The sequence below is a fragment of the Lissotriton vulgaris genome, chromosome 10 (assembly GCF_964263255.1).
Source record: "Lissotriton vulgaris chromosome 10, aLisVul1.2, whole genome shotgun sequence".
Lineage (NCBI taxonomy): Eukaryota > Metazoa > Chordata > Amphibia > Caudata > Salamandridae > Lissotriton > Lissotriton vulgaris.
In genome coordinates, this window is record NC_141698.1 from 485,229,547 (window position 1) to 485,255,858 (window position 26,312).

The 26,312-nt window shown below is 47.4% G+C and overlaps 1 protein-coding gene across 2 annotated transcripts in view; it reads right to left on the bottom strand.

Annotated features, from left to right (window-relative positions):
• PDIA2 (protein disulfide isomerase family A member 2) overlaps positions 1 to 26,312 on the bottom strand; it is an 885,792-nt gene that overhangs the window by 673,283 nt on the left and 186,197 nt on the right. For both annotated transcript variants that reach the window (XM_086941341.1, XM_086941339.1), the window contains exon 4: positions 5,958 to 6,095. In XM_086941341.1, coding sequence (XP_086797467.1) covers positions 5,958 to 6,095 — 138 coding nt within the window. The remainder of the gene's footprint in view (positions 1 to 5,957; positions 6,096 to 26,312) is intronic.

The window sequence follows — 26,312 nt, forward strand, 5'->3', positions numbered from 1 at the left end:
TAGAGAGAGACCAGCTAGGCTGTGGTCCTGATTAGCAGGGCCACAGCCAGACTAAAGTTGATAAACCAATGAAACACAGCAAAAACTGGGGGTAACCATAGGAAGCAGATCCTACTCTCCTACAGGTAGTCTTACTAACTGAATGTTATGACAAAAGGCTTCATTGTGGCCTAGAACTTATGAAATATATCTAATAAAGTGAGAATGAATAGTGCAAGTCCTCCTGTTTAGAGCTTGACTACAGATTGTCTCAAGGTACTATACTCAAGCCAGGAAGTGTCAGCATCAGCTGTGAGGCACATAGGGAGGGACAGCCACCAAAAGCCACCCTTAGCAGGATAAGGAGTTTAAAAACAAAATCATTTTAAGTCTAATCATATAACCTGCAGTAGAAATCTTTAAACCTGTACGAGGGCAGAGGTAATCTAGAGGAGGCAAGATGGCGGCGGAGTTAGCAGTCGCACTAATTTCGCTCCAAGGACCTGAGAGTTTATTGATGACTAGCGCTTATTTACCGACTAGGGGGAAGCTGGATGACAAGCAACGAGTGAAGCCCCTGGCGATTTAACCTTTGTGACGAAGGAACGGGCGTGCAGATGTTTCATGCCTCCCTTAAGACTTTGATCAAGATCATGGAACTCGGCGGGTCTCAGCGTATCTGTGAGCATCTGTGAGCAGTACTCAGCGTGTACGGAAAAAGTGAATCGAGGACTAGGATTTGAGGATTGAAGAGGGAGAGCTCCGGAGCATCCGAGTTAAAAATTCAACACCGAGAGTGGGGAAAAAAAGGGGGAAAAAAAGCGAGGAGGAAGATTCTTACAGAGATTACGAACCTACGACCGTGTGAGTGAATTTTCTTTCTCCTGCTCTTCCGTCCCCTCTCCCCTCTCGGCTCTCCCGGTGTTTCCTGGATTTTTTGGGATTGTTGGGTCTCGTGCTGCAGGTTTGCAGGCTGGGCATGGCGTGCACAGAACACACGCCTTTTTCCTTCTGCAGGGGAGGGGAGGGGGCCGCATTTGGCAACGCTGCGGGTGAGCTGTTTTCGGGACCTCCATTGTGCTGTGTTTGCGATTGATCTGGTTTCCCTCTGCCTGCCTGCTGATTGCTGTGGAAGACGTCATCGGAGCACTGCCTGCGGGGAGCTACATAGGCAGATCGCCATACCCAGGGAGCGTCCACAAATTACCTACAGCTATCAGCTCACATTGGGGTTTTCTCGAGTAAGCCACGGAAGCTACGAAAAGCTGATACAAGCAAAAAACAAGTCGTCTGTCTATATGAGCATATTTCAATGTATCCACCCCAGAAAATTGGGGGGGGAAGAGTAAATCTAAGGAGAGCGTTCATTTAAAAATACATAAAGATAAGAACAGTGTTGGACCTGCGATGGGCAAGCCCAGCACAAAGGGGGTAGCTTGGCTCAAGTGACAAGGCAAGTGAAGGCTTTCGTGCTAAGCCGGCTCTGACCAAATAATAACTCCTTGTACAGTCACCAAAAAGAAGGACACCACACCACTGCTGTAGAAAAATACGATTCCTTTATATAAAAATTCTCTGTTGTGAATAGGGTTCAATTAGGAAAGCACATACACATTTCTTTTGGTCACAATTTGCTGGGTTACGGTTTTGGAATAAATACAATAAATAAGTTCAGGAATAAATATCATCAATACGTAGAATAAATATCAGGAATAAATATCATCAATAAATAGAATAAATATCACTTTTATTTAGCAGAATAAATACTGGTTCATTGAGATAAACAAACACATGTTCATTCTGGTATCGCTGCCACCAATTAAATACTTTAGGAACATTACACTTGCAATACGTTTCAGGTTGGAAAGATAACTCTTACAGTTTATGATGATTTCACTGATAATATTTACAGGCTTCTCTGGGCACAAAAGGAGTGTTGGGACTCTTTAAGAATCACTCGGGGAGTATGCGCGTGTATCTAAAAGGCAAGGAAACACAGTGAACACTTCATTTACACTCGGCGGCCACCGGGATGAGATCTCTGCTTGCCGGTGGGGTCTAAGCGCGCCTATGGGCTTTGTCACCGCTAGCACTCAGGCGGCACCAGTTCAAAGTCTTTAGACTGACGAACGGGCTGCCGGAGAGGTCACACAATCTTCGCGCTCAGTCAAATAACTGCCGGTTCACAGTTCCTTTACAACGCCGCTCCCCACCTGAAGAAACGGGCCCACATCACATCGGCTGCAATCGGGAAACGATTCAGTCACGGCACAGCACTTCTCACGCCAGCGACGGGGTTCTCAGGGGCTCCACGGACCTCCCTCCGACTTCCTCATACAGTGATGGTTCCCGCCCACAGCTACAGCTGCCGATTCATTGGGGAGGGGCAGAGACAGTAGTCCCGCCCAACGAAGGCCGGCCTTTCCCCGCCCCGGCGCACCACCTCACCTTCAGACTGCGCAGGAAACACTCTACGCCGGTGTGGCTCGGAGACGTCCGAGCTCCTCGCTGGAGGCGCCTGTCGCAAAGGGGCACAGAAGACGATCGCGGTCGCGGCGAACTTGCTCTCGCCTCGCGACCCGCGGAGTCTATCGTGTTTCACCACCGGGGGGGGGGGCGAGGAGGCACACGAAATCGGCCACAGTCTCTTGGGGGTAATGAGGTACTCGCTGGGCAGGCGCTGTAGGCGCAAGGTCACCGCACACGCAGCTGACTGGAACGCCAGTCAGGATCAACGCCAATGACCTTTGCTACTCTACTGCCCGCACTACCAGCCACCTCAGGGGTCAATAGGGCAGGTGTCAATCTGGTGTCAAGTCTGGAATCTCCTTCTTCATCTAGATCTGGAACATCATCATCCAATCTAGTCTTCTTGATCATCTAAAATGGCCGCCAGGGACTGGACCTTATATAGCCAGTGCCCTGAGGTGCTGGCTCGTGCCAGTAGGTTCTAGAACCTTCTCTGGCTCGGCAAATGACATGGCACTTTTGAGATGTATTTGGGACCCTAACAGCCACCATACTGTGGTTCTAGAGCAGCCATTTTGTGTACCTGAGGGAAATAAAGGAATTTGTGTCAGGAATGCGCGCCAAGTAAAAGGGCGCCAAAACCTTGAAAGGTCAAAGTTCTTGGAGGCTCCAGGGGGAGTCACTCGCATGAGGAAAAAGGATGGTCACCATTTTGAGGCCATTCATACCGGTTGCCAATCCCAGTCTATAATGTCCCAGGTTTCGCCAGGTGCCTTGTAAATAGGTGCCAAAAACCTTGTGAACAACTGGGTGTCAAGGAACATCTAGCCCCATGAAACAGCACATAAAAAGTCCTGGTAGACAAAGAAAAGCTACAAATTTTGGGAGGTACAGGGGAACAAAAGAAATCATAGTGGTGAGGGGACTCTCAGAAGCAGACGGGTCTAACAAGCAGACTGTGGCAAAGTTCAAGGCAGCTCGAGTGGAGGGCAAAGTTATATAGGATCCCGATAAGGATTGTTTTTAGAGAAAATCAAGAATGGGACTATACTTCAGGCTTGTGTGATCCCAACGATCTTGAAGGAACTTGCACGGTGGCATTAGAATTACAAACTCAAATACAAACTCAAACACAAATAGCAAAGATAATGTCTGAAACAATTACGAGTGAATTATTGAACAAAAGAGTGGCCCAAGAGAACTCCGAGATGCTCTCAGAGGATGAAGAAATTAAGACAATCAAGGTAAATGAAGCAGCCAAAGCAGCTGCCAAAAATACATCAGCAATTGTGGATCATAAAAGCAGTTTAAAACAAACGATGAGTTGCCAATTAAAATACAATAGTTCCACTCGAAGGCCAGAAACGAGGGGATTGAAGGCACATGAGGCGAAAGAGGCCAGAAATGGTAAGGAAGGTATGGAGGACAATATCAATGGCAATGGGAATGGCAATGGCAAAGTGAACCATAAAAATAATACGGAGAAAAACAAAAGCAAAAGCAAAAATGCCATAAAAACTGCTGAGAAGGAGACTGAGAGGGGAAAACAGAAGAGACAAGAACAGTTAAATGAATGTAACCCCGAAGAAAAGTCCGATGACCAAGCAGATGAAAAGATGGAGCTTTTGGCTAAAAAGGCCAAGAGATTACAAACTATTAAAAACTTGAAGGCCGCAGCAAAATTAACAGGATTATGTGATGAAACACAACCAAGGACCACAACTATATTCGAACCGATCTCAAAAGAACCCTTGAACGAAGGCAACAAAGGGGATGACAGCAACAGTAACAATATTAATAATGGGAAGCTACAGGATGCAATGAAGAATAAGACTCCCGGTGATGAAATAACTTTATATAACGGGAGCACAGAAATGACCACAGATCTGGAACGGGATCTGGACTACATGCCCACTACTGGACAAACCACAACTGGAGATAAAAAACTACAAATTGGGAGTGAAGAATCAACAGAGGAATCTAACTCTGAACTTTATGAAACTGGCCTATCGATCTCCAGTGAAATGGGGCACTCAAGTGCGATCAGCGAGGACAAAATTTCACCTACTGCTAATCTGGAAGTATACGATCAGACATATCAGAGAGACACAAAGAACAATAATGGATCCGGTCGAGACTCGGTATCCAAAAAGAAAGTGGAGGGGAGAAAAAAATCAAAACATAGAAAACTCCATAAACCTTTGGATGATGAAACAACGGATCAGGGGAGCAACCAGGACCAAAAAAAGAAAAAATCTAGATTCATCCGGAAAAGCTTGACTCCTACTTTTATAGGAGATACAAAATTTAAAAACCCAAACAGTGGGGCAGCCAAAAAGTTCAAGGAAAAACAACATTGCGATACTGGCAAACTAGGATCTTCTGTGGAACCATTGCTGAGTGAGGTCCTGAAGACCATAAAGGACTTCACTTAGATGTTAAAACTGCCAGCCAAAGGAACCACAATGCTATTCATCAACTCCAAGGTGCTATTCATAAGGTGGATAATACTTGCACTGTGGACCACTGCCTGCCCTTAAAAAAGAGTTTTTCCCTGCATTTGCAAAGGGGAAGGGGTCCCTCCCTTTTGCGACCTTATTACCACCCTCTTGAAGAGGGTGGAAATGTGCAAGTGTTTTGCAATCGCATGGTACATACCCCTATTGGTTTTTGCATGCGCAAACTGGTTCTCAAACATGTTTGCCAATGCAAAAACCGGTGTACAACTTGCCCAGGGATCGTACTGGGCACGTTAGAAAGAACACTTCTAAAACCGATGGAGAACAACGGGGAGTTAAGTTTCATGTTTTAACACAATTCACTGACACTTGCTCTGAGTTTCCCAGTTTCTCATGATTTCATTCTAACACTTGCCATCTAGAGTTTTGATACAAATCACTGTGTGACCTTATTTCGAAACCTCCAACATTTCTTAATAAATGCGTCTTCCGCTTTTCCTCAGGGAGTTAATTTCCTTGGCATAACTTTTTTTAATAATTTGCGTTTTATTAGCTCACTTTAAAAACAGAACACCTATGTGTTTTCTTCAATGAGGTCACAGGCTTGATGGTATACATCTTCCATCGATTGCCCCAACTCGCCTTAAATGTGCTTGAATGAAAGTATTGACTGTGCCAGGGTGCTTCCTCCACCATAAGAATTGCAATGTCAATGCGACTGCAACTCACAGATTCCAATGAAAAGGACACCAACTAACCTAAGCGTGCAGGATCACTTTCCATCAACCTGCATGCCTCTTCTCTGTGAATTAGATTATATCCTTGTGGTTTTGCAATGAGGAAAGAAGTATTATTGTCAAGAAAAATACCGTGACCAGGAAAGTTGCTGCTCCTCCTTTCCCTTCTGTTGACCTCAGCAAAGCAAGTGCCCGAGCACCATCGATACATTTCCCAGCATATTCCTTTCCTAACACTCCATTCTAGCACTTAGTTGCCATCATCAATTCCACATACCATCAACAGATTATGCATAACCTGGCTCGGCCTTACCGTTTTAAACAGTATGACAGTATCTTGAGACGCTCCGTACTTCTGGAATAGTTCAGTATTATCGGTGATGCCAAAGGGGATGTCGACGACATCTAAGGCCACTTCCGAGAATGTTTTGACATCAGCGTCCGCCAGGTCCTACAGAGGAGAAAGATCCAGTGGGTGAAATGTCAGAAGGTCGCGTTGGCACCACACCTTGTGCAGGGATAATTGCGCCTGCCCACGATCCAATGATAAAACAGTGACATCTAGCAGTGGTATAGGCTTCAACTACTGACCTACTAGCATTGGCAATGCTAGTAGGTCAGTATTAAAAATGAAAGTGGCTCTTCACTCATCGATCGTTTTAGGAAATCAAGTCATCATACATATACGCTGCCACTGATCCTTGCACTCATGCATCCATTCATCCACCCGCTCTCATTCGCACCCTTGCCTAACCTGAATAAACACACACACACACAAAAAGCTCACTAACATTTACAAGATAATTTAAAGAATAAAAATCAGAAAAAGATACTATTCCCTATGCATTGCGGCATATGCTTGCACTAGCAAAAAAATTTAACATAGCAGCAGGTGGCCATCTCACAATGGTATTGTGCTTACGTTAATATCAATTAATACGATGTGAATGTACAGCATGACATGTGGAGGCCTAACAGCGGCAATACCAGTGAATGCAATGTCATTGTGTGCCATAAACTATGTATGCATACAAATGTAAAAACTAGTGAAAGCAATGGCGAAATATGCTATGATAACTGTATGCATAATAATGAGAATGTCTGTAAATATGATTTCAAGGACCGCCATGCTCTATGTGCACACAATATCGGGCACGTATCATTGGGCATGTATCAATTGTCAATGACCTACCCATCAACCCTGAGTCAGAGATATGTGGTCACACAGACCCTGCAACCCAAACACAGGCCTACTGCTTGATAGGTCACAGGTGGGGTTACACTCGGCCCGAAGACAAACGCGCTCCCATGTAAAATCCTGATCGATTCCCCAGATAGGAAGCCATACCACAAACAGGCCTGAGGAAATTGGCCCCAATTAAACACATTTGGCCAAAAGTTCTAATTCAGAAAATCCTGGATGCCACATGTAGTTAGGATCACTCAGCCAATTGGGACACAGCATGCACACCATACATAGTGATTACGTGTTCCTCATGCCTGACATCTAGACACATACACACTGGCCAACGCTAGCTATCCCCTAGGTCGAGAGACACTTGTGTCCCGCCATCAGATGGATGTAGATATAATTTATGACTCAGCCCGGAGCCACATGCCTTCAAAGAATGTGAAATTGGTTTATTGTACCTAGGGAACTGTATAAATATTCGGCCAAAAATTCTGTAGATCGAGACTGTCTTCAGAAGCTATTCTGGCCATGCTTTCCTGGCCACTGCGTTTAATTAAACCAACTTGTTTCTGTTTTCCCAAACGCCTCTTGTCTTTTCATTTCATCAAGGTAAATTCATATCCAAGCCACATTTTGATGAGACAGATAAGAGAGATTGGTTTATCGAGCCCGACTGCTGCTGAAGGACAAGGACCCTTGTCCGAATGGATTTACATCTGCGCAACAAGACCGATGAGCAGTCGCCATAATAAATTAGCAGAAGTCCATCCGCAGGCCGCCGTCACAAGGGTAAGAGACTATGGGCATCATGTATGAAAGCTTTTTGCATACGCAAAATGTGCGATTTGGTAAAAGCGCCTGTTTGCAAATGCAAAATAGTTTTTCATGATGTATTCAAGGCTTTGTAGTCCCAATTTTAGGTAACTGCAAAAATAGTGATTTCCTAAAATTGTGACTACAAATTGGGAATTGCAAATTGCGACTCTCTTAGCACATATATGAAACACTTTTCAAATGCAAACTGTGCATTAGGGAAAATGTAATTACCATCAACTTCAAAGTGCCATGTAGTGCACACATGCCCCTAGGGCATATGTGCGCTTTACATGTGCATGTTTTTTTTTTGTGGGTGCTTTAGGAGGGCCCAAACTCCCTTTGCTTGGTACTACCTAATTTCCGATTACCAAATAGGTAATTGCAAGTAAGCTTATGCAAACCCATTTGCACCTATGGGCCTGTCAGCCGTAGGAAAGAATGTAGTAATATTACCTAACAGCAATTTGGGATTTTCTAAATCGCTATTAGGTAATATGAAGGAATCGCCATATAATCACCAAAACTTTGGCAAATCCTTACATACAAAGCTTTTGTCAATTACCAAATAGCGATTTGGTAAAAATTGCAATTTGGTAATCGCAAAATGTTTATTTGAAGCATGAGGCCCTACAGCTGATCCTTAGTCCCAGCATGTGGCAAATTTGGACAAGTGGGTAGATCATTATTTCCTTGGTCAGCATGCTAGTGAAGGTGAAAGTAAAATGCATTTTCTTTTACTTGAATATTTGAGCGTTACACAACTGGTACAATCCTGGCCCTTGGTGTGTTATATAGGGCCACTCTTTTTTTGCTGAAACCGTTGAGCATTAAACAACTGGTGTACTGTAAGCTCTTGGTGTGTTATATAGGGCAACCACCCTGTTCCTATTTTTTAGTCAACAGAGTTTTCTTAAGGGCTGCTTGTTTCTTAACAGTGAGAGTGTCTGAAAGAAGTGAAGAGATGGATTTTTTTGTGCGGACCACTTGGCGGTACAATAGAGGTACACATGAACCTAAGGTTTAACATAAAGTGTAATTCCAAAGTTGGACTGTTATAAACGAAATATTGCACTTTGTTACAGGTTAATACTATTTCATTGCATTTGTCAATTGTTAAGTACTTTTATGATTCATCTTTTCTCTTAACCAATAGATTGTTGCTGATTCATCCCCATGTACATTGGTTCTCCACGATCAAAAGAGAATTTGAAATTATTTAAAACCTTGAAACAGTCAAAAATGTGTAAACTCCCTAACAAGTTTCCTAATCCATCATGAAGATACCACTAGCCCACATGCAAGCTAGGTTTCCCACTCAGGCTCGGAAACTAGAGAAACACTACAGTGAGTGGCATGCCCTTATCAAGGTGCACACATTTCTATGGCCTGAGAGAGGAACATTCAACACCAACAACACAGAACGCACTAGGACCAACATACAGACCTGGTGTACCAGTCAAAAACAGGCTAAACGAGAGGCCCTACTAGAACTATGTGCCGTCTTTGAGGTGGCCCTGTCCTGAAACACTATCCTTGGGCATGCAGACCAGGCATCCGCACCCCCAGACCATACACCAGCAGGGAAGTGCTCTCTTTGATGCCTGCCATCCAAGCCACCCATGAGCTGGGTTATACCAATCTACTGGCCGAGGGGGCCAGTGAGCCCCCCACCAAGCAGTAACCTACCAGACCAAGGGTAGGGATACCATCATACTGACCAGCCCAGTCAAAGTCAGCCCCAGTCTGGTGCTAGGCTCCCTTGAAGTTCAACATCTCTCTCATCAGTCGGGCTCATTAATCCCCAATGGCACGAGGAGCATATGCTCCTAACTGCCCCGTAGAACACCTTAGAGTCAGAGGGAGGTTCATACCAGCTCTGGAGGAGGATACCACCAGTGGAGGGAAGATTGAGGTGCCAGCCCTCCCAGGTCTGACACTGAGAGCAGAGCCATAGAGTATACCCTTCCAGGGTATGCTCAGGCTGTAGAGGAAGCATTGGGGAGTTAGCTTGAGGTGAAAACGCTACCCAAAAGAACAGCACGCAGCACTGAGTGAAGATGGCAGCCCTGGTGGGAGCTAGAAGAAAGGAACGAGCAAGGATGAGAAAAAGCTCTCACCTGGGAAACCTAACAAAAAAGTAGAATAGCACACGCTACACTGGAGGAAGCCAGAGCAGAGCACTGGTCTCCATTTGAGGTTGAGCCTGGGGAAGAGTCAGAAGAGAGGTTCCTAGTGGAAACCTACACTTCACCCAGCTGCTGATGTAGGAGAGGGGTTGACCATGAGATTAAGAAAACAGGAGAGCCTAATTGAAACACAATTATGGTATAGGAGGGACAGAATGGCACACTTAGGCCCGCATGAGGAGAGCAACAATGAGGACATCAGCCACTTCCCTCGAACAGGTCGATCAGGCAAACTGACCCATAGAGAGATAGTGTCAAGAGAAGAAGGAAAGGCCTCCGCTCGACCATTTTGCCATCTACTGGCCTGCTAGACTGAAAGGAAGGGTCAGTATGACACACCTTGGCTGGAGGAGGGATCCCTCAAACCAGGAGACAAGGCCATCGTGGAAGACTGCAGATGGCACGGAGGGAGAGATCCGCAATCGAACTTCCCCTACATGCAGGAATGTCTAAGAAGATGGAAGCGCTATGTTGAAGAGAAACCAACAAAGTCACTCCTCACCAAAATATGAGTGTTGCTACAGAAGGGTGTATCAGGGGCCAGCTATGTGCCATGGGCACAGATGGACAAAGAAAGGCTGTGGAACACACTGCCACCATTGATGTTTAGTGCGGTAAAGTGGATATCATGTTTTGGGAAAAACACTGCAAGAATCAATTTAGCTATAGGCGACAGCAAAAGTCTGCTCAGAAGCTTCATCGGAGAGCAGACTGACACTATGTTTACCCAAACCCACATCCAGCATCACAATGATCAACGCCAAGCATGATGGGCCACATTCAACTCGCTTAGACACCAGATATAGATGGCCCTGAGGGAGTTATTCCCTGATCACCCAGATATCGGAGTATTGATGGCAGAAGGCATGAAGCCGTGAGAAATCATGACTAAATTTCTTGATAAACTAAGGGAAAAATGGGGACAAGAGACAGGACAGCCCTTGACAGACATGGGTTCCCAGGTTCTATTCTTCTACAAAATCCTCAGAAATAGACTGCTCGCTGAGATACATACCAGACTACACAGCTTAGTAGGAATGGGCATCAAACCTTGGCAGGAAATACAGGCCAACATATTACATTGCTACTGGAAAAGAAAGGAGAAGAACGGGGTAAAGCAGGAGCAGGCCCAGAGACAAACCAATTTGGTCTAACAGAAGTTGAGTAAGACAGCCCTCTAGGGTTCCATATTGGCGTCAAATGTGGAGATGACACCAGTCTTTAAGGGATCTCCATCTCCGGATTCCTGGGGATATCCACCCAGTCCTAGTGGCTGAGGTCAGGAAAGCAGGCTACAGCCTGGCCTGATAGAGTGCCACTATTGTCACAGAATGGGCCACATGGCCAGCCGGTTCCACCTAGCAAGATATTATGAAAAGAAGGGAATGTTACCCAGACAACCCCCACAGAGTATCCATCTCCAAAATCAAACCCAGATCAACACAAATGCATAATATAATCAGCCTCCAGGAAATCAGTCTACAGCCGCCCCACTGCAACAAGGGCTAGGTGGTTTTTGAACACATGGCAACCACAGTAGGCAGGAAACCTGGCCCAACAAGCACTGGGCCACAGCCACGCAGGGAGAGGTAACTGCCTGGGGAGGTAATGCCTTTATGCAAACACCCAATTCAAACACCCAGTAAGTCCAAGCCCCCAAAATGACCTAGCAACTTTACACTACTTCCAGATACATTTCTTTACTGACATTCACAATCTACTTTAAGACTGCCATACGATATCGACCGGGAATCCATGCTAAATACATAATTTTGAGTTCTTGCATAGGACTAAGCCCCACTCTGCTGCTAGTCCCCCAGAGCAGGGTTGGCTGGCCCCACCACAGGGAGAGGGCAGTCTAATAAGGTAGTAGGGACCCAAATGGTGTATGAGAACAGGCACCCAGCTCCCTTCACCTATGTCACTAGGGCACGCCCAGGATCAAAAGGACACCCATTCTCCAATGTTTTTAAGCCTACAGCCAATAGAGTCCCCCTTTTAGTTCCAATACAAGGAGATGCTCCGGAGCCAGAAGCTAGGGTTTCCGTGCACTTGATGTGTTGAGATAACCCATTGAACTATGTAATCCATGCACAAATTTGGCACCAGGTCAATAGGTAAATCCCCCCAGGCAATCAGATGTTTCACTTCATTACTCGCAGTACCTCAAGTCCCAGCTGACCATCTGACTCCCATTGTGAGCAGGACATTCTGCCTCCTCCTCTCCCCTAATGCCTCTAAAAACATCAAAAGTCCGCTCATCTGATCATGTGCCTCCAGAGCAGCAGGAGTAGCATTTCACCAGGTAGAAAGTCCCTGACTCCCAACAAAGGCAGCAGACCCAAAGCATCCTTGATTCATGGAGAGGAGCGGAAACTGGAGGTAGAGGGGTTAAACAGCTTACCATTGCTTTCCCCGCATACAGTGCATGGGGATGATTGCCACTGCACTCGGCTCATCGAAATAAGATACACAAGGCCTCACGAGCATCGGCCAATGAAGCGATAAACCCAATAACAATCAATGCCAAATACGAACCACCTGGTGGGACAGCATCTAAACCCCTACCAATATGCCACAGTGCAAACAGTCTCACATGAGACCCAGGAAGGCAACCAGTGACCTGTCAGAAGAAGAGCAAAAGTAGCCAAAAAACTAAACTTCCAGAAACAGAGCTTAGTCAAAACACCCAACCGCATTAGGGAAAACATCATTACATGCCATGTGCAGGAAACACGGGAACATTCATGTGATGACAAGCACTTTGCAAATTCACTTCCCCTCACATTGCATGCAGCCCATGCCGGTCAAAAGGACACCCCTGCACTGGTAAAACAACACACATATATATGTAATGGCAGCAGCACACAAAGGAAACTACTCTTGCTGCTGTAGCAAGGATAGAGACCAAAGTACTGAAAAAATAATGCTACTCATCTTAAATATACTTCCTTAAAAACCATTGTCACCTCTTTCCAGTACCTCACTAGAAAGATTTGCAGACAGTGAAAAAAGATAGAGTGTACTTCTAAAAAGAGACACACAGGAACTCTCTGAAAAATCTCTAACAATGTGTTTTTTCCAAGCTAACCAACAACGCATAGCTCTTACCCTACAGGCCTGCAATAGAATCACACGTGGCCCGTTCTCCCTTCAAATGAAACTATCAAAAGGACATCAACAGATCCAGCTGCTCAAGAACACAGACTGCAAAAGTGACTTTATGAAAACTTTTTGGAGGGGATTAAAAAGAGACTCTATTTGTACTACAGCAAGACAACACAACTCTGGGTGCCCAAACACTCCTGAAGACGATCGCAACACCTACGAATGTCTTTCACCTAGCTACCTGCTCTGATTCGGATTGTGGACAGGACTCAAAGCCCCAGAGAGCGGCGGGGCCGTCAGGAGACCGCCCCGCCTCTCTCCACCGCACCGGGGACTTCATAACTTCTTGCATCTCCGCTTCACTGGAGACGCTGCGCACTTGGTTACCTGCTCTGATTCGGATTGTGGACGGGACTCGAAGCCCCAGAGAGCCGCGGGGGCCGTCAGGAGATCACCCGCCTCTCTCCATCATACCGGAAGTACATTAGGAAGACAAGAAGTCCGCTGTGCGGACGCGCACATACGTGCGCCGGTCGAAGCCCAGGCCAAGGGCGGCATATTTAAGCCAGTTGTAGCCCGGAGGAGACCGGAGCGGGCCAACCCCCTAACATCTCTTACCTGGCCTGCCCCACCTTTCAGTGAGTACCTTTAGTCACTATAACAACTGTGGGGAAATGGCAGGGCGTGAAGGGAGGAGTAAGAAATCACTGACAGGGGGCTATGTGGCCGGGACTTTAGATAAATTCATTAAAAGGGCCACAAATGTCTTGGAGCATGAAATTATTCTTACGGGGCGACGCCTTTCACATGATTTGGCCTTCGCTAAAAGATCTTCCTTGGGGGAACTGGGTAATGCTTGTACACCTGAACACATATCATTGCCACAAATTATTGCCAGTGAGGGGAGTGGGAATGGAACTCGTAAGCAATCAGTAGAAGTAGCTTGGAAATTATGCCCAATAGGCGAACTTCAATCACTGGATGTTTCGAGTGATGAGTCGGCGCCACCACCAGATATCAGCAAAGAGCCTTCCGGCAATGAAGAGCTAAATCAAAGACAGCTACGTGGTGCCTCGAAGGAGCAGTTCCTAAAAGGAAGCGAGGTTGTGCTGCCCCGTGCAGGAGGAAGCCAAAGATCCCGAAGCTAAACAACAACAACATTGAACCTGCTACTTTGGCCTCCAATGCCCTAGAAAGAGGCCAACCCGACCCTCCGCCACTAACTCTCCCCATTGACTGTCTTGATCAACCTCCTAAGGAGGATGTATGTCTGATGAAACTTGGGGCCCTTTTAAAGCAATCACTACAGCCCCTAGAGGGGAGACTCTTACAAATTGAGCAAAGGGTGACAAAAATTGAAGGGAGTATGGACATCATAAAGGGCTACACGGCACATACTGCCCAAGTTAGATCTAAAAATGCCGGAGAAGGGCTCTCGATAAAATCCAACGTATTGACGACCATCAGCCCCCATACCTCTGCGACTAGCCCAACACACACACTCTGTAACAACCCCTTAGAGGACACTACGAAGGCAGCAAGTAATAAGAACTCCAAAGATCTACAACAAACGGGAGGTGAACAGCAGAGAGTCCTCAGGGGAACGACAACCGAGAAGTTGTCCGCCGAAGGCCCAAATTGCACTCTATCTCGTATTGACTTACCACCAGAAAGTGCACCATATGTGGTTGTTTTAACTGGGGTTCCTAAATTGTCCACCAATCGGATAGAATCATATAGTGAGTTAAAAAACAAATCTATCCATTGGTTAAATACTAACTGACCCCTAGCCAGTAATGTGCACTGTCAAATTCTATTTGTCAGGAGAGTGGGATGGGTGGGCAATAGAGTCAAAAATGTGGAGGGGGATTGTATTGTCATCAACTTCAAAGATAGAAGCGTCGTTGAGCATGTGTATGGGCCCACCAACAATGGCCCAAACGGTAATTCAGCCCATGGGCCTTGTTTTTTTTTACCCTCCTACCATCCAAACCTTAAATGCTCACTTTCATGGCCCCAATAAGGGATGGTCCGCCCCCCAAGCCCCCTGGAATCAAGGTGAAGATATGGGCGGGAACCAGTGTGTGTGGGGTTTCTCGGTAAGCAACAGGTTTAGCTTACTTGATCAGGTTGATTGACTCTCACCCACCACCCTACCCCCTAGTCCACTACAACTAAGCCAGAGGGCTCTGATAATAAAAGGGACAACAGCGGGGAAGACACAATAATTGAGCAAATGGGTTTAAAGGAAATCGGACGAACACCTTGAGCCGGCTCAGTGGCGGAGTGCGGGCATTGGGTGTCGACTAGTGAAAGCCCTAGCCCACTAAGTAAGGTACCAGCACTGTCAGTGGCATTAGCAGTTCCCACCTACTGCTCTGGTATTCCCGATCGAGGTTCGATGGTCGTAGATTCACTGGAGGGCCCTGCACCTGCGAATAGAGTTGAAAGGGGGCTAGAGAGTCGCAGTGGAGGCCTTAGTCTTTTATCATGGATTATTGCGGGACTATTGGCTAAAATAGATTTGCCTGATTGGGGGGGCTTTATAGACTCCTTTGGTATCTGCCTCTTTCAAGAGGCGTGGGCCCTAAACTTGATCGATTGGGTGGGCTTTGCTACCTTTTCTGAACCAGCAGTTAAGGGCCCTAGAGGCAGACCTTCAGGGGGTATGTGCGTATGGGTAGGTACCCACATTGATTGTGTGGTCAAAAGAGTCAAAACACAGTCGTTAGATATAATTTGAATTCTTTTGCCATTTAAGAACCAACAAAAACTGGCACTAATAAATATCTATTCCAGACCCGTCCAGAACAGTGGCACTTCCTTGTGTCTGGCCCAGCTAGATTCCCTTTTAAAATCCCTACCGGGTGATGTGAAATTGTGATTGGTGGGGATTTCAATTTCCACTATGAACCCCTTAAGGGAGCATTAAAATCTATTACCGTAGAAGAAGATGCTATTTGGTCGATCCCACCCCCCAACACGTATGAAGTGAAGAGCTGCACACCACTTGTGCTCCAAATGACTACCCTTACATTATCCTCCTCATTAAGGGCTTGTAATGGGCGTTTTCCGAATGACAATCCTGGGTTCCCAACTTTTAAAAGAGTAGACCAGGTATCAGTGATCAACTATTTTTAATTAGCTTGGAACTCTGGCCTAAAGTGATAGATTTTAAGGTTGTTGAGCGTACAGAAAGTGACCACAACCCATTGACTATCAAGCTAGATGTCCAAATAGGTGATACAGACCTCGGTCCTTTTATTCGGCCCGAAACGATCTTAGAATATTAAATGGCGGGAGGTGTATTCGCTGGGCTAAAATCAATCAAACCCCGACTATGGTGGCAAATATGTATGACGCCATTATACCCCTTATAGAAGAAGTTGCCACTGCCCTTGTGAACAACATGGTTAGTACTAACGGGATCGAATGGAAAGGGGCGACCATTCGGTCCCCCCGAACGTATGGTGGAGTACCACGATCCCCCCGGGAAGCCATCTTGGGCGGGAGGCGAGTCTCGGCTGGTATGCCCGAAGCGGCGTAGCCAGGGCGCGCCTTTTTCCCGCCCTAGAGTGGGTTGTCCTAGACACTGACGCGGCCGGCCACGCCCTCGGAGGCAGGCGGGGGCGGGTTTACGCCCGCCCTGAAGACGGATAAAAGGAGCAAAAGCCAAGAAAGCATCCTCTTGTTCCTGTGCTCTGAAGCTGCACCTCCCCGCTGCACGTGAGCTCGAGACGGAACGAAGAGCCAATTTTGAGCGTTGTAATCTTTCTTTTTGTCTTACAGATATTCCGTCTGAGAATGCCCAAGAAAGTCGGGAAGCGGGTCAGTACCGATCAGATGCTCCGCATGCTCATGAAAGAGGTAGCCGATTTGAAGAAGCAGATGGCGGCTAAGGACGGGGAGGGTGGACCGAAACGGCCTTTGCCGGGAGCAGTCCCCGGTGGGAGAGGCAAGAGGTCCAGAAGGGGGGCACTCGGGGGGGAAACCCCGGTTCCCGATACCCCACTTGAGGAGCCAACCCCGGTGCCGAAAGGAGGGAATCCGATCCCCGTGGTGGTCACCCCCGTGAACGGGGAGGATATGCCTCCCGAGTTAGCGGCACAATTGGCAGCGTGGTTGGGAAAAGATAGCGAGGGCACCACGGCTGACGACGCCCGCGCAGTAATGAGGCAACTGCGGGAATCTAGGGAGGCTGCGAAGGCACCATCTTCTGTTAACGCATCAGGCCCAGGTTCGGTGGCAGATGCAGCGTCTGGTTCAGGTAAGCGGCCATTGCCGATTGCGGGGGAGGGGTCTGTACCTTCACGAAGGGAAAAGGTGGCTCAGCATGTTCCACTGGAAGTTAAGGAAAAGATTTGGGCGAATAAGTATGTGAACATTTTTTCTTTGCTTACCGATCATTACGAGATGGAGCATGTAAAGAGCCAAAAGGAGCTCATGCATCCGAGTGTTTGGCGCGCAAAAATGGCCGCCTTTAAGGTTGACGAAAACATTGGTACTTGGGGCAGAGCGTGGGGCATTTTTACCTCCATCATGGGCGAGCGCAGGCCCGAGTTGTTGACCGAGTTGCCAATTTATCAATCACGTATCATGGAGTATTCCGTAGCATATGGGGGCAATCAGTGGTTCTGCTATGACAATCTTTTTAGAAAAGCTAAGGAACACGACCCATTTTTGACTTGGGATTGTTACGACTCCGTGTCATGGCAAAAAATGGAGAGTACAGGAATGTTGAAGGTACCATTGTTAGGGAGTAACGGGGGGGAATCTTCCCGCCAAAACTCTGGGACACCCTTTCGGACGGGTGCAGGTAACGAGTACCACTCGAAGTCGAGTGGCAACACAGGTAAAAGGGGGATCTGTTGGAATTTTAACAGAGGGAAATGTACGAGGCCCCAGGGGTCATGCAAATTCAGACATGAGTGTGGGGGGTGTGGGCAGCCATCCCATCCTGAGTCCATGTGCAGAGCCAAAACGGGTGATAACGGTGGTAAGGGAGGCGCCAAACAGGTCTGATATAGTCCGAGGGGCGCCTTTACCTACCCCGATTGATACCATGGCAATGATTCCTTGGCTCAACGAATACCCGGATCATGCTTCCGCTGGGGTGTTACGAAACGGGTTTTCATATGGTTTCCACATCCCAGTGGGGGATTTTCAAGGTGTAGCAAATTGTAAGAATCAACTGTCGGTCTTGCAGCACACGGCGGTGGTACAGGTAAAGATTGGGAAAGAGGTGACTCGAGGTCGCGTCGCCGGTCCATTCGATTTGCCACCGGTTGCTAACTTTGTTTGTTCCCCTCTAGGGGTGGTCCCCAAGAAGGACCCGGGTGAGTTTCGGCTGATACATAACTTGTCAGCCCCACATGGTCTTTCCGTGAATGACGCGATAGACCCGGAAGTGTGTTCGGTGCGGTACGCATCTTTCGATGAGGCCGTTGCCATGTTGAATCGCCTGGGGCCCGGGACGCTGATGGCAAAATCGGACATCGAGTCAGCGTTCCGGTTGCTCCCGGTACACCCAGACGATCAGCGTCTCCTTGGTTTTCAGTTTCAGGGTCGCTATTACATGGATAGATGTATGCCAATGGGGTGCTCAATTTCCTGTGCCTATTTCGAGAAGTTCAGTTGTTTTCTGCAATGGGTATTCACAAGGAAGACAGGTTTTCAACATGTTATGCACTATCTTGATGACTTTCTGTTTTTGGGGGCAGCCGGGGATCCTGAGTGTGGACAGGCTTTACATGAATTTCGTGTCTTAATGAATCAATTCGGTGTGCCATTGGCACCAGGTAAGACTGTGGGTCCCTCGACCTTGCTCGAGTTTCTGGGGATCGAGCTCGACTCGGTAGAAGGTTGTTTTCGATTACCCAAGGAAAAAGTGTTAAAATTCAGGTTATCCCTTGAGACATGTATTCGTGCAACAAAAGTAAACCTGCATCAATTGCAACAGGTGGTGGGTCAGTTGAATTTTGCCCTGAGAGTGATGCCAATGGCGCGCCCCTTTTCCCGCTCGATTGCACAAGCCATGGTCGGCCTGAAGGAAGGTCATCATCGCACGAGGCTCTCGGCAGAGGTTCGCCAGGACATGCGCATTTGGTTGGCATTCCTGGCGGATTTCAATGGTCGAGTTGTCTGGAACAGGCCGGCGGTGTCCTCCGAGGAGCTGGGGCTGTGGACAGATTCGGCGGGGAGTATAGGTTTTGGTGCCATATTTGGCGCACAATGGTCGGCTCAAAAATGGCCGTCATGGTGGCACGAGTGCGGGTTGACAAGTAACATTGCTTTTCTCGAACTTTTCCCTATTTTGGTGGCACTGAAAACTTGGCCCGAGGGTTTCGTGATCACTCTGTGGTGTTCTGGTCTGATAACATGACCGTGGTTGAGTGTATCAATAGTCAGGCAGCACGATGCAAATTGATTCTGAGACTGCTCAAGGAAATTGTGTTGTTATGCATGCAACTGAATGTACTGTTTAGGGCAAGACATGTGCCGGGGGTGATGAACCAAGCGGCTGATGCGCTTTCTCGTTTCCGTATGCAGGCCTTCTGGGGTTTTCTGCCCACAGCGGACCCGGTGGCGGCACCCTTTCCCGAAGCTCTCTGGTCTCTCGGTGCCCCGAACTACAAAACCTCGTGGGAGAGAGTTTAGCACCCAGGACGAGGAAGGCATATGAAGGGGCGTTCCGTTCCTATTGGGCCTTTTTGGGTACTGCTAGGGGGGAACTTTGGGGTCAGGAAGAGTTTGTAGTGAAATTTCTGCTCTCTTTACGTCAGGCAGGCAAATCAGTAGCTACGGCCCAGAGGCATCGGGCCGCCATTTCCTTTATGGCAAAGGCTCATGGGATCCAGGACCCGACAGCGTCTTTCGTTGTGCAGAAAGCGCTACGTGGGTGGCAACGCCTTGAGGGTCGCAGAGTAGATGAGAGGCACCCGATAGGTCTGGATAGGCTGACCCTGTTATGGTCCGTACTCCCGGCAACGTGTTCATCCCAGTATGAAGCAGTGTTGTTCCGAGCCGCATTTGCACTAGCATTCCATGGGGCTATGCGGGTAAGCGAATTAGTGGCGAAGAACAAGCGGGATACGATGGGGGGACTGTGCCGGGAGCACATTCAGGTCAGGGGGGAGACGATGACGGTCTCGTTTGTTAGGTCCAAATCCGATCAGGCTGCAATCGGGGACTGCGTAATCATTCAGAGGATCCCCGGTTCTTCCATGTGCCCTGTGGTGTGCGTAGAGGAATACTTAGCGCAGAGGGTGGCAGCATGGGGGGGGACCTTGTTGCGACACGCTGACGCCACCCCACTGACGAGGTTTCAGTTCCAGAGGGTGCTTGCGATGTCGATTTCGGCCGCGGGCTTGAACCCCGGCGAGTTCGTGACCCATTCCTTTCGGATAGGGGCTGCTACTGAGGCTACAGCCAAGGGTCTGAGTGTAGAGGAAGTAAAACGTGTGGGGCGTTGGTCCTCAAACTGTTATAAAAGGTATGTGCGGTTGCACATGTTGTGAAGCTGTAATGATATACTCACGCTTCTTGTTTTTGTTTGGTTTTCAGTTGCGCAAGCTTACGAAGCGGGGCGGACTGTGCAGTCGACCCGACACCTGGGGACCAGCGGTCAGAAATCACCGACTGCGAAAAAGGAGGTGTGGGTCGTGGGCCACTCATACGTGAGGCGTGCCGCGGACGTTTTCAAAGCAGGTGATATGATTCACGTGGCTGGGGAATACGGGTACAGGGTGTCCTTCTACGGAAAGGGCGGGCTCTGTATTGACCAGTTTCAATCCTTTTTCGAGGGTTTGTTAGGGCGGACAAGGTCACCGCCGTCTATAATCATAGTCCATCTTGGGGGCAACGATTTGGTGGCCACTGGTAGACGACTTCTTCTTGAGGCAATGCTTTCCACAGTAAGTTGGTTGGCAAGAAGAGTTCCAGGGTGCACAATTGCATGGTCCCATATGATCCCACGGAAAGTGTGGCGGGGGGCTATTTCGGTTTCTGCTCTGAATCATTCAGTAAGGAAAATAAATAACAAAGTGAGTAGATTGTTTCGTTCAAGTACACTGCATTCTGTTTCGCATGGTTGTATCAAAGGGGACAGTATGTATTTGGGGGACGGGGTTCATTTGTCCCGGGTGGGGAATGAGTTACTCATAGGAGACCTCATAGCTTGGTTGAAGGGTTTAAAACATGACCTTTAGGCAGGAGTGGGGGGGTCCGGATAGCCGGTCAACTATCCGGCCTGTGGCGGTAAGGTCATGATCGGTGAGCAGTAATTGGAAGATCCCTATGGGGGGGCGTCACCCATTACGGATGGGAGCGCTCGGGGGAGGTGGCCAATTGGCCCCTCAACGGGGAGGCGGTCCCGTCTAAGGATAGGCCGCCGGAAGGAAAGGAAAGGTGGTCAAGGCCCCTTCCTGGATAGGAGGGGCTACGGGCCCTCCTGGGGAATTTCCCGGGCCCAGGACATCTGCGACGGCAGATGGGTAAGTTGTGTGGGGTGCGGGAGGGGGTTTACGCTACCTTTTAGACACCTCACACGAGTCCTCGGACGACCGTTAAATGGCGTCGAGTTCATTGGGGCCCCCGTCAAGTCCAAGGGAAATTGGTAGATGCACTTGAGGTACGCCTCTGTGCGGTCGCTCCCCTCACAAGTGAGGGTGGTATTTCTGGTTTAGGGATCTGACACCGGTTACGACCTTGCCGTTGGCCCTTAACGTTAGGATGAACAATTTCAAGTCAAATGTTTTGTAGGATGTTAGTTCGGCTAGGAGAACCTTTGTATTAGAGATCTGTTAAGGTTAGCCAAACATCGTAATGTGGAAATGAAATTGTACATAATATGAAACTGTTATTTTAATGTTTTGATTTTGTTTCATATTTTAATAAATACGGCCGGGAAGGGTAACTCCCTTCCCGCCTTCCAAAAGTTCAAGAACTGTTTCCGGTTTCCCAATTCTTGGGGATTGTGTTGAGAGGGGGTGGCGGGTATCTCAGCCATATGGAAAGGGGCGACCATTCGGTCCCCCCGAACGTATGGTGGAGTACCACGATCCCCCCGGGAAGCCATCTTGGGCGGGAGGCGAGTCTCGGCTGGTATGCCCGAAGCGGCGTAGCCGGGGCGCGCCTTTTTCCTGCCCTAGAGTGGGTTGTCCTAGACACTGACGCGGCCGGCCACGCCCTCGGAGGCAGGCGGGGGCGGGTTTACGCCCGCCCTGAAGACGGATAAAAGGAGCAAAAGCCAAGAAAGCATCCTCTTGTTCCTGTGCTCTGAAGCTGCACCTCCCCGCTGCACGTGAGCTCGAGACGGAACGAAGAGCCAATTTTGACCCACCCACCAGCCCCTGAGGACAGCGAGTTGTTTTGAATAAAGTTTTGATATGGTAACTCTTTTTCTTGCAGGTTGTGATGATTGTCGTGAAATTTTTGAATATGCAATAAAGAATGGTTATTTTCAGTATGTTTTGCAAATAAAGTAATTTTGCACTAGTATTGATCAGTATTTATGCTTGTATTAAGTTATGTTTGTTTTGTAATCTTAGTAAGTTAGGTAGAATTGTCGTATTTATTTTGGTCGGGCGGTAAGGTCATGATCGGTGAGCAGTAATTGGAAGATCCCTATGGGGGGGCGTCACCCATTACGGATGGGAGCGCTCGGGGGAGGTGGCCAATTGGCCCCTCAACGGGGAGGCGGTCCCGTCTAAGGATAGGCCGCCGGAAGGAAAGGAAAGGTGGTCAAGGCCCCTTCCTGGATAGGAGGGGCTACGGGCCCTCCTGGGGAATTTCCCGGGGCCAGGACATCTGCGACGGCAGATGGGTAAGTTGTGTGGGGTGCGGGAGGGGGTTTACGCTACCTTTTAGACACCTCACACGAGTCCTCGGACGACCGTTAAATGGCGTCGAGTTCATTGGGGCCCCCGTCAAGTATAAGGGAAATTGGTAGATGCACTTGAGGTACGCCTCTGTGCGGTCGCTCCCCTCACAAGTGAGGGTGGTATTTCTGGTTTAGGGATCTGACACCGGTTACGACCTTGCCGTTGGCCCTTAACGTTAGGATGAACAATTTCAAGTCAAATGTTTTGTAGGATGTTAGTTCGGCTAGGAGAACCTTTGTATTAGAGATCTGTTAAGGTTAGCCAAACATCGTAATGTGGAAATGAAATTGTACATAATATGAAACTGTTATTTTAATGTTTTGATTTTGTTTCATATTTTAATAAATACGGCCGGGAAGGGTAACTCCCTTCCCGCCTTCCAAAAGTTCAAGAACTGTTTCCGGTTTCCCAATTCTTGGGGATTGTGTTGAGAGGGGGTGGCGGGTATCTCAGCCATATGGAAAGGGGCGACCATTCGGTCCCCCCGAACGTATGGTGGAGTACCACGATCCCCCCGGGAAGCCATCTTGGGCGGGAGGCGAGTCTCGGCTGGTATGCCCGAAGCGGCGTAGCCGGGGCGCGCCTTTTTCCTGCCCTAGAGTGGGTTGTCCTAGACACTGACGCGGCCGGCCACGCCCTCGGAGGCAGGCGGGGGCGGGTTTACGCCCGCCCTGAAGACGGATAAAAGGAGCAAAAGCCAAGAAAGCATCCTCTTGTTCCTGTGCTCTGAAGCTGCACCTCCCCGCTGCACGTGAGCTCGAGACGGAACGAAGAGCCAATTTTGACCCACCCACCAGCCCCTGAGGACAGCGAGTTGTTTTGAATAAAGTTTTGATATGGTAACTCTTTTTCTTGCAGGTTGTGATGATTGTCGTGAAATTTTTGAATATGCAATAAAGAATGGTTATTTTCAGTATGTTTTGCAAATAAAGTAATTTTGCACTAGTATTGATCAGTATTTATGCTTGTATTAAGTTATGTTTGTTTTGTAATCTTAGTAAGTTAGGTAGAATTGTCGTATTTATTTTGGTCGGGCGGTAAGGTCATGATCGGTGAGCAGTAATTGGAAGATCCCTATGGGGGGGCGTCACCCATTACGGATGGGAGCGCTCGGGGGAGGTGGCCAATTGGCCCCTCAACGGGGAGGCGGTCCCGTCTAAGGATAGGCCGCCGGAAGGAAAGGAAAGGTGGTCAAGGCCCCTTCCTGGATAGGAGGGGCTACGGGCCCTCCTGGGGAATTTCCCGGGGCCAGGACATCTGCGACGGCAGATGGGTAAGTTGTGTGGGGTGCGGGAGGGGGTTTACGCTACCTTTTAGACACCTCACACGAGTCCTCGGACGACCGTTAAATGGCGTCGAGTTCATTGGGGCCCCCGTCAAGTATAAGGGAAATTGGTAGATGCACTTGAGGTACGCCTCTGTGCGGTCGCTCCCCTCACAAGTGAGGGTGGTATTTCTGGTTTAGGGATCTGACACCGGTTACGACCTTGCCGTTGGCCCTTAACGTTAGGATGTACAATTTCAAGTCAAATGTTTTGTAGGATGTTAGTTCGGCTAGGAGAACCTTTGTATTAGAGATCTGTTAAGGTTAGCCAAACATCGTAATGTGGAAATGAAATTGTACATAATATGAAACTGTTATTTTAATGTTTTGATTTTGTTTCATATTTTAATAAATACTGCCGGGAAGGGTAACTCCCTTCCCGCCTTCCAAAAGTTCAAGAACTGTTTCCGGTTTCCCAATTCTTGGGGATTGTGTCTGGCCTAAAGTGATAGATTTTAAGGTTGTTGAGCGTACAGAAAGTGACCACAACCCATTGACTATCAAGCTAGATGTCCAAATAGGTGATACAGACCTCGGTCCTTTTATTCGGCCCGAAACGATCTTAGAATATTAAATGGCGGGAGGTGTATTCGCTGGGCTAAAATCAATCAAACCCCGACTATGGTGGCAAAAATGTATGACGCCATTATACCCCTTATAGAAGAAGTTGCCACTGCCCTTGTGAACAACATGGTTAGTACTAACGGGATCGAACTGGGAAGAATACACCAGGAAATGGTGGCAACTCTGGCGGTCTTCTCTTATTGTGCTCAGCCACCAAAAGGCAAACCCGTGGTCTTAACAACCAGTGGTTTAGTAGAGGTTGTAGGATTGCTAAGCGAACCCTTCTATCCTCCCTCAAGGGTGGAGATCCGGTATTATTTAAGGCAGCATGGGCTGATTTAAAAAAAAACAAACAAAGAAAGTAAAAAGGAGGCCCCCTTATCTGTCAACTTTGGGACAGGGGAGATATATTGAAAACCAAAATTGTCCCACAAATTAACCACTAAGTTGGTAAGAAGTGGAATAGTGGTACCTTATAAGTTTTTTGATGTTTAGCAATACCAATCACACAATTCTATAAAGTGCAGAGGGCTGAATTATAAAACATAGGCCAACTAATGTACTCATTAGACCACCAAGGGTTGCAAGCTTATATCACTATAGCACACCATGCATCGTATAAAAGCAAGATACAAATTGAAAAACCAGAAAGTAGTTTTTTGGAAAAATATATATATACTTTGTATATTTATTCAGGTGAAAAACATTTTATCACAGTGATAACAAATCATTAAAAAACATACATGTAGTATGTTAAACATTTCATAAAAAACATTTAAAATCACATGAAGTAAACATTGGTTAAAAGTTCAAAAGAACATGGGTCGACGCGGCGTTTCGGTTACAGGCAAACAATAGACAACCTTCTTCAGGACCAAGTTCTAAAAGGAAACAGAAAATTACTTTTTTGCAATTCCAATTTATCAAACAAAGCATTTTTCCAAAACAACACTATTGATTGGCTACACTATTTTGGTGGTTGGCACTATTTACAAAATGGGTGGCGGTTGACACTATTGGTATTGCTAAAGTACATCACATATTGTTAATAGTACCATTTCATAGCTCCCAGTTTGTATTTATAGGAAGAATTTCACTAATTTGGATATATTTGTTATTCAGGTCTTGACTTTGAGTTTACCTGTATTGTGTTAATAGCTTCCAGATAGATCCTGGAAAGCCGTGAGCCGGTTCTAGAATCCGGTCAGGAACTGTTATAAGTTCTCGCTGTTTTAACATACGCTTCAATGGTATCTATAAATGATAATAAAGTTTTAGATCAATGATTTGTGTGCTCTATTCTTATTTCGCAGTAATACATTAATATAGCACGTCACTACCTTGAGATTGTTTACGAATGGAACTCGCTCTGGTAGTAGGAGCCACCGATATTGGACTTCAGTTATGCTGTAAATAAATACACCTATTATCATATTATAATCAAAGGAGTGATTGTCAAATGTCAAATCGGTATTTAGTTAGTTGTACTCACCCAGATTTAAATGACTGGCAGCTATATATTGTCACGAGCTTTTCAATAGGCTTATGTATCAGTTTTAGCGTTCATATCATGGTGGGGGTTATCCTGCCACTGTTT